This window comes from Acomys minous, assembly GCF_964271855.1.
Source record: "Acomys minous genome assembly, chromosome: 12".
Taxonomy (NCBI): Eukaryota; Metazoa; Chordata; class Mammalia; order Rodentia; family Muridae; genus Acomys; species Acomys minous.
This window is the reverse complement of record NC_140493.1, coordinates 105717216-105731205: the sequence shown is the minus strand read 5'-3', so window position 1 is coordinate 105731205 and position 13990 is coordinate 105717216. Positions and strand designations below refer to the sequence as shown.

The 13990-nt window shown below is 51.6% G+C and overlaps 1 protein-coding gene across 2 annotated transcripts in view; it reads left to right on the top strand.

The window, feature by feature from the left end:
* The window catches only part of SDK2 (sidekick cell adhesion molecule 2), a 286136-nt gene that overhangs the window by 180578 nt on the left and 91568 nt on the right, over positions 1-13990 (top strand). For both annotated transcript variants that reach the window (XM_084750571.1, XM_084750570.1), the window contains exons 6-10: positions 7273-7384; positions 8889-9079; positions 9222-9305; positions 13028-13222; positions 13819-13935. In XM_084750571.1, coding sequence (XP_084606697.1) covers positions 7273-7384; positions 8889-9079; positions 9222-9305; positions 13028-13222; positions 13819-13935 — 699 coding nt within the window. The remainder of the gene's footprint in view (positions 1-7272; positions 7385-8888; positions 9080-9221; positions 9306-13027; positions 13223-13818; positions 13936-13990) is intronic.

Below are 13990 nucleotides of genomic sequence, written 5' to 3'. Positions count from 1 at the left end.
CAGGCAGTTTGTGAGAGCGGTTGCCACCTCGCGCCCACCAACAGCTCAGCTCCCGCTACCTGGCTTGAAACCACACCCTCCTCCTTCTCCTCCACCCCCCCCCCTCCCCTTTCTTCTCCAAGCTGTGCTCCCTCCAGCTCAGCAGCCTCTGAGCAGCCCTGGGGGAGTCGTGCTCCTTGGAAATGGAGAAGGAAAAAAAAAAGCTGGTGACCCAGAAACTGCACCTAGCTGATGGACACCCCAACATCTACCCCCACACACACGTGGATCAGACCTATATTATTGCATAAAAATATAATATAGAATAAAATGTTAATACGAGCCCATCATACATTTTAAATTTTTCCAGTGGTCCCATTTTTATTTATTTATATTATTTATGTATTTTATTTATTTGGAGGTAGGTTTTGGAGGGTTTTTTTTTTTTTTTTTTGGAGACAGAATTTCACATAGCCCTTAAACTCTCTGTGTAGCTAAGGATGACCTTGAACTCTCTGCCCTCCTCCCTCTGCCTCTGGAAGCGGCTGGTATTGTGGTGTGCACCACCACACTGAAGCTTGCCTCATTTTTCACAAAGTAAAAAAAGGAATAAGCAGAATTCGTTTTATTAATGTGTTTTATTTTACCCGATGTATCCAAAATATCCTTTTAGCATGACATCAATATAGAATATATTAGCAGGATATTTTACATCGAATATATTTTTTTTTTGCGTGCTAAGTCTGTGAAATTTCTGTGTGTCTTACACTTGAAGCGCATCTCAATTTGAATGCTAAATCTTCATCTGAAATACGTGATTCGTATTTAGATTTCATCAGATTTACAGCCATAAAGGTATAGTCTTACGTCCAAGATGCTCCGCTTCTACTTAAAAGTGTTCTAATAACTGGATTGGGGATCCAGTTTTAATTAAATGTAAATTACCTAAAATTAAATCTCATTAAATCAAACGTAGCTCGGTGGGCATGCGTGGCTCATGGTCCATGCTGGACAGCCTGGGCTTTGAGGCCTGGATACCCTGAAGAGGTGGCGTCCTTGGGGTTGGGAGTGAGCAGGTGTCTGTGTAGCTGTCGGGTCTTTTCACAGAAGTGCTAATGGCCATTTGATGCCCACTTGCAGCTCCCAGGACCCAGTGAGTCACGTGCTCCCTGAGCCTGAGCTGCTTCCACTGTATGATGGTGTCTGAGGCAGTGCTGGGAGGAGGGACACAAGGAGGACTGTCCCTTGATGGCCCTGTGACAGAAATAGTCCTGGGCTGCTGGATCCAAGTGGAGTGCTCTATCTGTCCTGTCCCCTATCACTTTCCTAGCCAGCAGCTGTCAGAAAGGTGCCCTCCCTGTTTGGGCTTGCCTCCAAAGTCACAGCGTGACTTTTGAGGTCCTGGTTACCACAACATCCCAGGACTACGGGAAGCGTCAGGGTCCATATGCTCCAGAGCCTTCCTGTTGATTCTCCATCCCAGCCGTGGTTGTGAAGGCCTAATCCACCTCAACACAGTAGCCCCTCCCCAACCCCAACTGGTGGCAGGAACCCCATATGCATGAGCTGGGTTCCCATAGAGCCCCAGTGCTAAAGCCTTGGCTCTGCACACCGGGGTTTTGAGGAGGGTGGTCCTTAAGCCTTTAACCTAGAGCATGAGTCAAATGTAGCACACACCTGGATTTTGGTGCCTGGACTGTCTCACCACAAGAGGTCACAGGAGACCTGATAGCCAAACTGGCTAACTTAGCCCAACTCTCCTGGCCCCAGGAGCTGCAAACAGGCATCAAAAAGCCATTAGCTCTTTCCGGAAGACCTGACAAATGGATACCTGCTCATCCCCAACCTTGACGACGACAACAGCTCTCCAGCCTCAGGGACACCAGGCCTCAAAGTCCAGGCCACCTGGCACAGGACAACCAGGTGTGTCCTACAAACATGAGTCACACCACACCTGGTGGCTTCTGACATCACCTTGGTTGTCCTCCACTGAGGGATCACCTGTTTGCTCAGTGCTTGAGGCTCTCTGCACACTGATGGCTTACAGCTGTCCTCACTGGCGGATCGTTAGGCTGTCATTATCCATACTTTACGTTAATGGGCACAGGGTTGGGGTGGGGAGCAGGGAAGAGGGGGAAAGGTCACATCCCACAGCACACATTTGGGAGTCATTCCTTTCCTTCCCCCATGTGAATTCTGGGGATCAAATTCAGACCCTCAAGACCTGGTGTCAAGTGCCTTTCACTAGTGAACCTATCTCATTGTTTCCCCATTATCCACATTTCATAGGTAACAAAACTAATCAGTGGTCCAGCACCCACTAGCTAACCACAGATCCCGAGCCCTAGGTACCACTTTGGTCTCACAGAGTCCATATCAGAAGCCAAACAGAAGTCCCTCTTGAGTTGCAGAAGATCACAAATGTCCCCCTCCCCCGCTAGGTCAGAGTCACCCTAGCTCAGCTACTTCTCCCCGCCCAGTCCCATCCAGGGTCCCACCTTCTGCCCCCACCACCTAGACACCCCACCCCCAGTCCCCACCTGGCCCTATTTCCTGAGCCAAGGAAGCCTGTAGCTCATCCTCTGCAGCCTTTATGGCTCCTTCTCCACCACCACCTCCTGTTCCAGAAGGCGAGAAAGCCCAGCGTCCGGGGCTCAGCCTTCATCCCTCACTCCTAAACGTCATGAACCGATGCTAACTCCACACCAGGAGGTTCTCAAGGCTGGCACCTCCAGATTTCCTATCACCATCTCAAAGCAATGTGACAGAATCCAAACACTTCTCCCTTTGGAGCCCAGTCTTCCCTGGGACTTCTCACTACTCTCTAAAAGGCCCCCACCTCTAGGCTTCCAGTTTCTCAACCATCATGACCCTTCTGGCCTCTTCCTCCACCCTTAGACAATCACAGTGCCCTGTTGGCTTTGTCCTCTCGTCCTAGCTGGCCTTACATATATGCTCAGCCGCCAAGCCCGACCTGACATCCCCCAGTCAAATCTGCTTCACACACTCCCCCACCCCTTCCCCATGGCAGGGATGGAAGGTGGACTTCCTAGCATAAGTTACCTCTGACCTTTTGTCAGCAATGCGTTAAGAACGGCGCTGAGGACATATGTGGGTTTGGCTGGGTACCACAAGAGAGCCATTGAGTCCTTTTTCCTGCCTGGAGAGGGACAGCAAGACAGGATTACAAGCTCTGCCTCCCCTCCTTATCTCTGAGGGCCACTACTGTGGTGTCGACACCCTTGCACACATAGCCCTGTCATAGAACACTCCTCTTTCTCTCCTCTCACTACATCTCAAGCCTAGGCCTTCCGTGAAGCCAGGCTCCCACCTCCGGCAGCTCAAGGCTCTGCCTTACTCCCCAAAGGCTGGGTGTGGGTATTCTCCCTCAGTGAGGAACCCCTGAGGCTCTGCAACCCTCACTTCTCAGTAACCCCAGAGTCTGACGGTCAGCCGTGAGGTGGTGGGGACAGCCATTCCCAAAGTGGGCAGCAGGCTGTTGCCAGGAGAATGACTATCCCTCACTGAGCACCTACTATTTGTACAGGGCACTCTGTACTCATGCTTGACCCGCTGAGCCACCCACTCTAGCCTCCTTCCAGCCCTCACAATAGGCATCTCTAAGTCACCATGCAATGGCACTGATGAGACTCCTAGCTTCACTTCCCAGGAGGACAGATCCTACCATCTGTCTGGGTAGGGAATTCCCTATTCCTGATATCCACCAAGCAAAACTGTGTTGAGCAGGGAGGGACCTACATTCCTACTGCCCAGATAAGGGCTACAGTGTTTTGTTTTTCAGTACTAGCAATCAAACCCAGACCCCACAAATAGTAGGCAAGTGTGCTATAGCTGAGCTCTGTTCCTTAGCTCCTCTTATCTTTTATTTTGAGACAGGGTCATGCTAAGTTACATGGGCTGGCCTTGAATTCTCTGTCTCCTTGCTTCAGCTTACAAATTGTCTGTGATAACAAGCTTGCAGGACTGGACCTGGCTTTGGTGATGATTTTTTTATTTTTATTTATTTATTTATTTATTTATTTTGGTTTTGGTTTTGGTTTTTCAAGACACAGTTTCTCTGTGTAGCCTTGGCTGTCCTAGGCTCGCTTCGTGGACCAGGCTGGGCCTCAAACTCACAGTGATCCGCCTGCCTCTGTCTCCCAAGTGCTGGGATTAAAGCCCCCACGCCTGGCTCAGGTGATGAAGTTTTTTAAAGAGAGGGTCTCCTATAGCCCAAGCTGACATTGCACTCAATACGTAGCTGAGGAGAGCCTTGAACTCCTGATCTTCCTGCCCCCACCTCATGCATCCTGGGATTACAGTGTGCTATCGTGCCCAGTTGTTGTTTTTAAGATTGTATCTCACTAGGTGGCCCTAGCTAGCCTGCAACTCACTATGTAGACCAGGCTGAGCTTGAACTCATGGAGATGCCCATGACTCTGCCTCTCAGGTACTAGGATTAAAGGCTCCAGCTACCATGCCCACTACTGTGCCCTAGCTCTGCTGTCTCTCTCAGCTACCACTTTGGGAACTGAGCCCAGAGCTTCCTGCATGCTAGGCAAACACTCTACACATTGAGCTATGTCCCTAGTCCCAGGTAATGAATTTTATTCCCACTTTGTCCCTGGGAAAACAGAGACTGAACAGAATAGAGTCACCTATCTAGGTCACCCGCCAGGACACCTGGGACGGAGCAAGCCTTAGGCCCAGGCGTCCCTAAGCCCCAGGCCTGACCTCCCTCCCTTTACTAAGGGTCCTCAGTCACCATGGTTCCTCTCCAGCCCTGTAAATAAATAAATAAATGCTGCCTGGACCTGGCCACATGCTCCCGGGGTCCCCGTGTCACACTAGCAGCCCATGTTATTTAATCTCTACCTAGCCACAGCTCGCCTTCCTCCAGGCTGTCTGTTTATCAGGCCGGCAGCACTGGCTTGGACTCTTAACAGTCTGTCTCCTCGGTGTGGCCCATTAATCTGGGCCATGGTACCTGCGCGCGGGCATGTAATAAACAACTTAGAGCACGCGTTTATGGATTCAGCTATATCAGCAGCTTTCAATCCGATCGCACTTTATGGCACCTACATGAGGCTTTATATTGTTGCAATTACTCTGCTTTATACGCCGCCTTCTTGCCCCTTCATTTTACTTTATTTTTACATTTTATTCCTATTCTTCCTTGGCTGTTTCTAACAAGGCCTAGAGCTCAGCTAGGAAACCTGCCTGGGGCTGGCCGGCCACAGTGGCTCACAATGGCTGTGAGGACGTGCCTTTCTCCTGGCCCACAGAGGATACCCCCACACACACTGTCACCTCTACCTGTGCAAGCTGTCACAGCCCGACCCCTCTAAAGAGTCCTGGCAGGGGGCCAACTAGATAGATTTGTCGTCATCGCACAAGAAAAAAAAAAAGTCCTCTCGGTGTATTTTAAGAGCTGGGAACAGGTGCAGAGTGGATGTGAGGCCCCAGCTAGTGCTGGGCCTCTGCCGACCGACCCACGAGGAGGAGCCAGGCACCTCTGAAAGAGCCCAGAGAACACAGGAAGGCCGTGATGCCACCCTGTCCACACAGCAAGGATGTTTCTTTGCCTTTTATTTCATAATCACACTCGGGGAAGTTCTCTTTCACTTCTGTCACACATCCTGGGAGGTGGACAATGCCGATGATGCTGCACCACAGTTCATCCATCACATGAGTGCACCTGCACACCTCCCAACCACCATGTGCGTGGTCTGTGATGGAGATATGGTGGCTGTCAGGACTTAACTCAGCTCAGAGGCTGTGACAGAGCCATACTGACACCGTCACAGGTCTGGAGTTGGAGACTAAGGTCAGGGAGTCACATGGCAGGTCTGGCGAGAGTGTGAATTCTAGGTTCTCCACAGCCTCTTCCACTCCTTGCAGCTGCCATCCTTTGACTCCCTTCTTGGCTCCAGCCTCCACCTCTGCCTGTGTAAAAAAGGATGCTGCTCCGCCCTGGCTGGAGAGCCTGCCCCAGTATAGTATGATCTCAGCCGAGCCAGTTACATCTACCAAGACCCAGTTTCCAAAGGAAGCCACATCCACAGCTGCTGGGTGGCCCTGAACCAGGGGAGGGGACAACTGAGAGAATCCCTCCCCTGAAGAGATATCAAAGTCTCCCCACCCCCACCCCCCGTTATAAGACCTCAGTGACAGGCCAAAAAGTATGATCCCACCTAATTCCCCAGTGTATGCATTCATTGATTTTTGTTGCTCTGGTGAAATAGTGTTGGGGTACGGCTTCAGAGGGAGAGTCCACGCTGGCAGGGAGGCATGGCAGCAGGGAGCCGAACGATCACATCATTTTAAAACTCAAACACAAAGTAAATCCAACTGAAAGGCGGGCGGGGCTATGAACTCTCAAAAGTTCACCCCCAGTGGCATACTTCCTTCAGCAAGGCTGCACCCCATAAAACACCCATAGTTTCCCCCCCCCCACCAAGCAGTACTGCCAACTGAGGACCAAGTGTTCAAGCACATGAGCCTGTGGGGGACATTCTCACTCAAGCCCCTACCGGGGAACCAATGAGTTTACTAGGCCTACTTACAGAGCTTGGTGACCCCAAAGCAGCCATATTGGAAAGCCTTCGCCCGGCATGGATGATGGCTTCCCTGGAGTCTTGGAGCCTCTCTCAGCTGATTTTCCCAAGCTGGTAGAATCTAACACTGCCATAGGCCCTGACTCTGAGGCCTCCTGAAATGAGGTTTAATTGCATACAGATGGCAAAGAGGAGCAGCCAGGATCTCGGTGGGGGGCCCAGGGAACCATCCCTGCCTCTTCCTCTCTGAGGGAATGTCAACAGTCTACAGACATGATTTCAATGGTCTCTTACACTCAGCAGATGGAGCTGATGTGGGGAAGATGGCGGCTGATTTGCATCCTCCAACAGAGAGGGGCACCGCTGTATCCAGTGTGGAGAGTGTGGGGTCTGGTGCAGGGGACAGGGGTAAATGATGAAGTAGATCAGGGAAACTTGACGGGTAGGAGTAATTTGAGGGTAATGGGAGAAGCTGGCGGCAAACGGAGGCATGGTTACTTACAGGAGGATTAGGGAGGCCTTTGAGGGCCAAGGACCTCCCGAAGCTCCCCTGACACTGACTCATGAGCAGAGGACGAGAACAGGTCCCACATCTGTCCAGAGGTACAGCTGTGAGGCTTTCCACATAGCTATACCTACTCTGTGCCCTAAGGAAAACGGTCTCTATGTGCCATGTGGGCAGGCAGAGATGGGCTTTCTGACTCCGCCCTCCTAATGTCTGACCTCTTCTTCTCAGATGTTGGGGGGCCTGCTGACCCCATTGCACCAACCATCATCATCCCGCCCAAGAATACTAGTGTTGTGGCCGGGACCTCGGAGGTGACCATGGAGTGTGTGGCCAATGCCAGGTGGGTGGCATATCTGTTAATTGATCCCCTACCAGAACTGTAGCCAGGAGAGCACAGTCATCTTTGAAGAAGGGTCCAGAGACCTGGTCGGATGAGGACCTGTGAGAGCGGAGGAGGGGTGGCGGGTGGGCGCCCCAAGCTCAGAGCACTGCCAAGCACGCTCAATGGGGTTTCTTGTTCTCGTGTGCAGAAGCGGAAAGAGCCTCTGCCATGCGAAGTTGCTGGGAAGCAGATTGTGCTCAGGCTATGAGGGGGAAAATCTCTGTTTGTAACATACAGCCATCCAGAGAGAGGAAGGTGACCCCTCAGAGCAGGCCCCTTCTGTATCTGGGGTGCATGAAAGGGGATTGTGTATGGGAGATGGCTGCACAGGGTGGGCACAACATGGACATTGCGACCCTCCAGTCCCTCACAGAGGAGACTGTTGTTAGATCGTCCCTAAGCCACCTCCTAAGAGGACTGTATGACAAGAGGTTCCCACAGGACCTATCCCCCCACATGACACAAGTATCAAGAGCCTACAGCCCAGAAAGGGCAGGCAGTCTGGCCACAGTCACCCAAATGGCCAATAGCTGTGCTGAACTGAAGCCAGGCTCCCCGGAGGCCCAGCTCCCTGCCCCACCATGGGCCTCTGTCTGCTCATGTATAAAGTGAATGTGACCTGGCACACACCTCACCATGAGACATGCAGGAAGTGTGCTGGCCTCAGCCTGCCCTGCTGGGTAATCTATAAAGTCAGGTTACAGCTGGGGAATTAGACCATGGGTCCTAGAGTCCCCTCCAGCTGAGGAATCCAGGAGAGCCGGGTCCTTGTAGCAGTGTCTCTGAGAACCCAAGCTTCTCACAAAGGCAGGAAAGTCAGCCAGGATGTGCGTCAAAGGCCTGGGGAATCCTGCAGCCACGAACCTAACAGTGTTTCCCACACTTGCATACCCATGGAGAGCATTTTCTAGAACATTCTGAATGCCCCTCACCCCAAAGAGCTAGCCCCATTCTACTTAGGGAGGTCCATCCTTTGGAACCACTAGGAGCTGGGAAGGAATATCCAAGCAAACCAGATCCCTGGAGTTTGGAGTATAAGGACCCATGATGGTGGGAAAGGGCCCTCATGTCCCTTGCCTCTTGAAAGTGAGGGTGGGTCTGTCCCTCTGTTCCTTCCACTTCCCTGCCTCCTCCACTCCTCCCAAGTCACCTATTCAAAGAAGGGAACGTTTGGTGCCCAGGGAGCACTCAGCAAATGTTAGGCCGGCTCCCACAGCTGTATGCACAGTCACCACTCTGTCCCAGCTCTGTTGGGACCATTCTCCATGACTGACAAGGCTCACCTTCTTAATCACCCAGGGCCACTAACAGCTGCCCCCATTCTGCAGCTGGAGAGGTAGGAACTCTATTCTCACCTCCATCCCTCTCCCTTCCCACGCTTGTCCCCACCACCACCACCACCACCACCACTGTCCTTCTAGAAAGCCCTTGTCTAAAAGTAGCTGCCTCCCTCACCCTGCAGGCCCCTGATCAAGCTTCACATTGTGTGGAAGAAAGATGGGGCTTTGCTCTCCAGTGGTCTCAGCGATCACAACCGAAGGCTCACCATTACCAACCCCACGGTCAGTGATGCCGGCTACTATCAGTGTGAGGCTGTGCTGCACAGTAGCAGCGTGGCTCCCGTCACCCGGGGTGCCTACCTCTCAGTGCTGGGTGAGTCCGAGCAAGCTCTGGGGGAGGCATGGAGGGAGGGCATGGGCAGAGATCACAACAGTGTGACCAGACACCATCTGCACAGTGGCTAGATATAAAAGCAATATGTCTCTAATCCTGACTCCTGGCCCATCCTCTGCAGAACCACCTCAGTTTGTCAAGGAGCCAGAGAGACACATCACAGCGGAGATGGAGAAAGTAGTGGACATCCCCTGTCGAGCCAAAGGTAACACAGATGTTGGCGTACTTTTAAAATCTATTTTATGTGGGGGTTCCTTGAGCCTCTTTCTCCTTTCTCCACCCCAAACCCTTCCAACAGCAGGTAGGAGAGAAAGAAGGTTAGCAGAAATAGAGGGGTTTCTCTGTGTAGCCTTGGTTGGTCTGAACTCTCTTTGTAGACCAGGCTGGCCTTGAACTCACAGAGATCTGCTTACCTCTACCTCCCGAGTCTGGGATTAAAGGCATGCGCCACCACACCCGGCAGGGGCAGAGTTCTCTTAGACTACTCCCTGCTGTTTAGGGTCGTCAGGTGCCTTGGGGCAATACTAATCTTCGTTTCAGGATCTCTCCAACTTCTTCTCATCCAACTGAACCAACAGCAACCAGGAGCAGCAGGGGGAGCAGCAGCCTTCTTCTTTCTCAGAGCTCCCCCAACACTCTCTGGCCTCTGACATTTATCCCTTCTCCCAGAGTCCTCGGGATTAAACTAAACGCAGCTGGCAAAGACCACGCCCCTCTCTGAACCACACAAGGCAGTCAGCTGCCGTGAACTATCTGGAACGGCCCCCATATCCCACACCTGGGATGAGAACAAAAATATGTTTGCATAACATAACTGAGAAGCCCAAACTTCCACTACATACAGAGGCATGAGTGTGGGGACAAGGACCTTCAACCTCTGTCATCCCTGCCAGGACATCTCTAAGTCCCACCTCCCTCTCTAGGCCACATCACTAAGCAGTGACAGGCTGGCTAGGAGCTAGCGCCCAGGAAACAAACAGCCAAATTACGGTAATCTGAGACTGCAAATCAACCCACGTAACTCCAGAGTTACAAATGAGCCCAAATTACCGTAATTTCAGGACAGGTGACAGACCCAAATTGCCCATAATTTGAGAGTTGTAGACAATGCCGAATCACCATTTTTGCCAGCGTCTGCAGACCTGAGGTGTCTCACCTGAACGGGTGTCATCCACTCAGCCCATTTGAGGTGTTGGGGGGGGGGCGCCTTCTCCTCCTGTTATTCCTACTTAACCCTCTGTTGCAGTTTCTCATCCTTAACTGCCCCCCACCCTGACAGAGCCCAACCTAAAGGCAGCTATAGCCAGGGGATAGAGGGTTAAAAGGGGGCTATCACATGGAGTGTGGGAACTCAAGTATCCTAGCATCCAGAGGCTGTGGCAAGAGGATTGCTGTGAGTTCCAGGCTGCCCAGAGCGTAGAGAATCCTGAAAAGGAATTTGATTTGGCCCCAGTAGTGTTGAAAAGCTTGAGGAGGCGAGCTGGGCATGGTGGTGCATGCCTTTAATCCCAGTACTCGGGAGGCAGAGGCAGGCGGATTGCTGTGAGTTCGAGGCCAGCCTGGTCTACAAAGAGAGTCCAGGACAGCCGAGGCTACCCAGAGAGACCCTGTCTCAAAAAAAAAAAAAAAGAAAGAAAGAAAGAAAGAAAGAAAAAGAAAAAGAAAGAAAATCTTGAGGAGCTTCTCAGACCCTCCAGCAGAGCCAAAGATGAGGGCCTGTGGGAGCCGAAGGGTGGCAGGTGGACACTGCTGTCACATAATCTCAGCCACCCAAGGGGAGTGAGCTACTGAGTTTACAGATGAACTGCACGGCCAGATCGCTCCTGTTTTCCAACTTACATATTTGCAGAGATGAAGAAGCCAATAAACAAATAAAGATGCCTTGTTTCATCTCATTCGAAATGCCATGAGCTGTGAGATGCCCTATTACTTTATGTGCCACTAAGAAAGAAAAAAAGGCTGCCAATTACATCCAGGCATGCTGTCGATTGTAAACCACACCCTGATCCCCCCAATCCTGTTGCGGTGAATAGCAAAGAGTGAGTGTTGTCCAGTGGATGACACATAGTGATGGCTGATTGCAGGGTATAAGGGAGCTGGTGGTGGGGACCTGTGACAGCCTCCTGAGAGTGTGGAGCTCCTCCAGGAAAGTTAAGTTTGAGCAGAGTTGGGGAAAGAGAGGATGAAGGTGAGTAAGGGGAGAAGCAAGGGACACCTATGAGGAGAGAGAACTAGCCAAGGGATGGAAAGACTCATCCACCTCTGTGTGCAGACTTGAAATGGGGCAGGGGTGGGGGGGGCAGGGGGAGGTCTAGGAGGACCTGCCGAGGGACAGAGGCCCCTGGGCCTGCTTCTCCACTGTCCATTGTCAAGGGGTTGGGCACAGCGCATGGAGATTAGCACAGGACACAGAAGGCTAAGGCAAGCATTGCTGCAGAAAACTGAAGACATTACCTGCCGTCCCTGCTCAGGAGGCTGAAGAAGTAGGGTTGCCAAGAGTTCAAGGCCAGCCTGGGCTACAGTGAGTTCCAAGGCAACCTGGGCTACAGAGTAGGATCTTGTCTAAAATATAATAATAGTGATGATGATGATGATGATGATTATGAAAAGAAGAAGAGGAGGAAGAGGAGGAGGAGGAGGAGGAACAACCAGGGATGGAGAGTTGGCTCAGTTGGTAAGGCGTGCATAGCATGAATGAAGCCCTGACTTCAATCCCCAGCACTGCATAAATCAGGCATATTGGCACACACCCTTTGTAATACTTGGGAGGTCAAAGCAGGAGGATAAAAAAGTCAAAGTTATCCTCAGCTACATAGAGAGTTCAAAGCTAGCCTGGGATACAGAAGTCCCTGTCTAAAAAACAGAACAAAAAAAAAAAACCAGAAAAAAAAAAAACAAAACTAGAGCCTGGAGAGATGGCTCAGTAGTTAAGAGTACTTGTTCTTGTGGAGGACCCAGGTTCGACTCCTAACACCCACGTATATGGTAATTCTAGATGTCTTCCTCTGAATTTCATGAACACCAGTAACACATGGGATCACATACATATATGAGTAGGAAGAACACTCATCATCATCATCATCATAATAATAATAACAACAACAACAAACAACAACAAGAAAAGCTGGAGAGAGGTCTCAGAGGTGAAGAGCCCATGCTGCTCTTACAGAGGACCTGAGTTCAGTTCCCAGCATCCCCATCAGGAAAGTCACAACCAACCGCCTTGCAGCTCCAGCTCTGGATGGGATGGATGCCTCTGGCATGTGCGCACACACACACACACAAGCACATATGTGCACACACATGCAAACACACACACATTTTAAAATGAAATGGCTTTTTAGGGGAGGTTTTCCAGACAGGGTTTCTCTGTATAACCCTGGCTGTCCTGGAACTACGTGTGTGTGTGTGTGTGTGTGTGTGTGTGTGTGTGTGTGTGTCATGCTGGCCTCGAGCTCAGAGATCCCCCTGCCTGTGCATGAAATAACTCAATAACCATAGGGGCAGATGGGATGTCTCTTCGGGTAAAGGTGCTTGCCAAAAAAACCTGACAATCTGAGTTCAATCCCCAGACCCTACATGAAGGTGGAAGGAGAAAAGCAACTCCACAGAGCTGTCCTCTGGCCTCCACATACATGCAGTGGCTCGTGCATGCCCTTGCCAATAATAATAAGCAAAAGTGTAAACAATAGTAATAATGACCCCTCCCCCAGCAAAAGCATTTCTTCGGGAAACTGATTCTAGGAAATTTCCGTTTTCTGAAAAATCCCTATCCCAACGCTTTTGAGAAATTTTAAGGACCATAACTCCATAAAATTGATGCCTATGAGAAGGTTCTAGAAAACAAGGCACTCTATGACCTCCTGCAGACTTCTGGCTAGGGAGGGGGCGGGCAAAGTGGCTGACTATGGCCCTGGCTTCTCACAGGGGTGCCGCCTCCCTCTATCACCTGGTACAAGGATGCCACCTTGGTGGAGGTGGAGAAGCTGGCACGCTTCAAGCAGCGCAGCGATGGCAGCCTCCAGATCAGCGGCCTGCTGCCCGATGACACCGGCATGCTCCAGTGTTTTGCCCACAATGCAGCTGGCGAGGCACAGACCTCCACCTACCTGGCCGTCACCAGTAAGTGTGCTCTCCTGTGCTGCCCCTGAGCCTCCTCACGAGACCCAGCATCCCTCCACACTGCTGAGGGCATGGTGGGGTGGGGCTGCGCTATGGTGGGGTTTCCGGGAGGCTATCCCATGTGGCACCCGCTTGTCACATCCCCTCAGCACTGCATCTTGCCAAGTCAAAAGGGAGCCCTGCTCACTCATGATCTTCTCCAGGGTGGGTCCTGGGGCCACTGATGCTCTTGGAGAAAAGCCAGTTCCAAATACTATGTCTGCTGACCTTGAGTCAGGGGAACCATCCAGGGTTCCAGAGACCCCGCCCAAAGGCAGCTATCAGCTGCTCGTTCTTGGACAAGCTGTTGCATGTTCAATGGAGGTCAAGTCCCCACTGACTTTGTCACTGGGTCCTCTGGGTCCTCAATTTCCCTTTAGTGGAGGCCTAAGATTCCAGAGGGGGGACCTCTCCTAGACCTCCCTGCAGAAGGCCCTGCACCACCAGGGTCAGCCGATGGAGGGAGGACCCGTCTTTTTGTGGGCTCAGAGCTCCTGGCCCCTGGCTGGGGAATCTTCCTAGGTGTCGCTAATAAGTCCTACTGTCTCCCTTTACAGGCATCGCCCCTAATATCACCAGGGGCCCCCTGGACAGCACGGTGATTGATGGCATGTCCGTGGTACTGGCGTGTGAGACCTCAGGGGCACCGCGGCCTGCTATCACTTGGCAGAAAGGTAGATGGAATTGACATGCAGAGGGCATAGCCGTGTGACAGTCCAGGAGACTTTT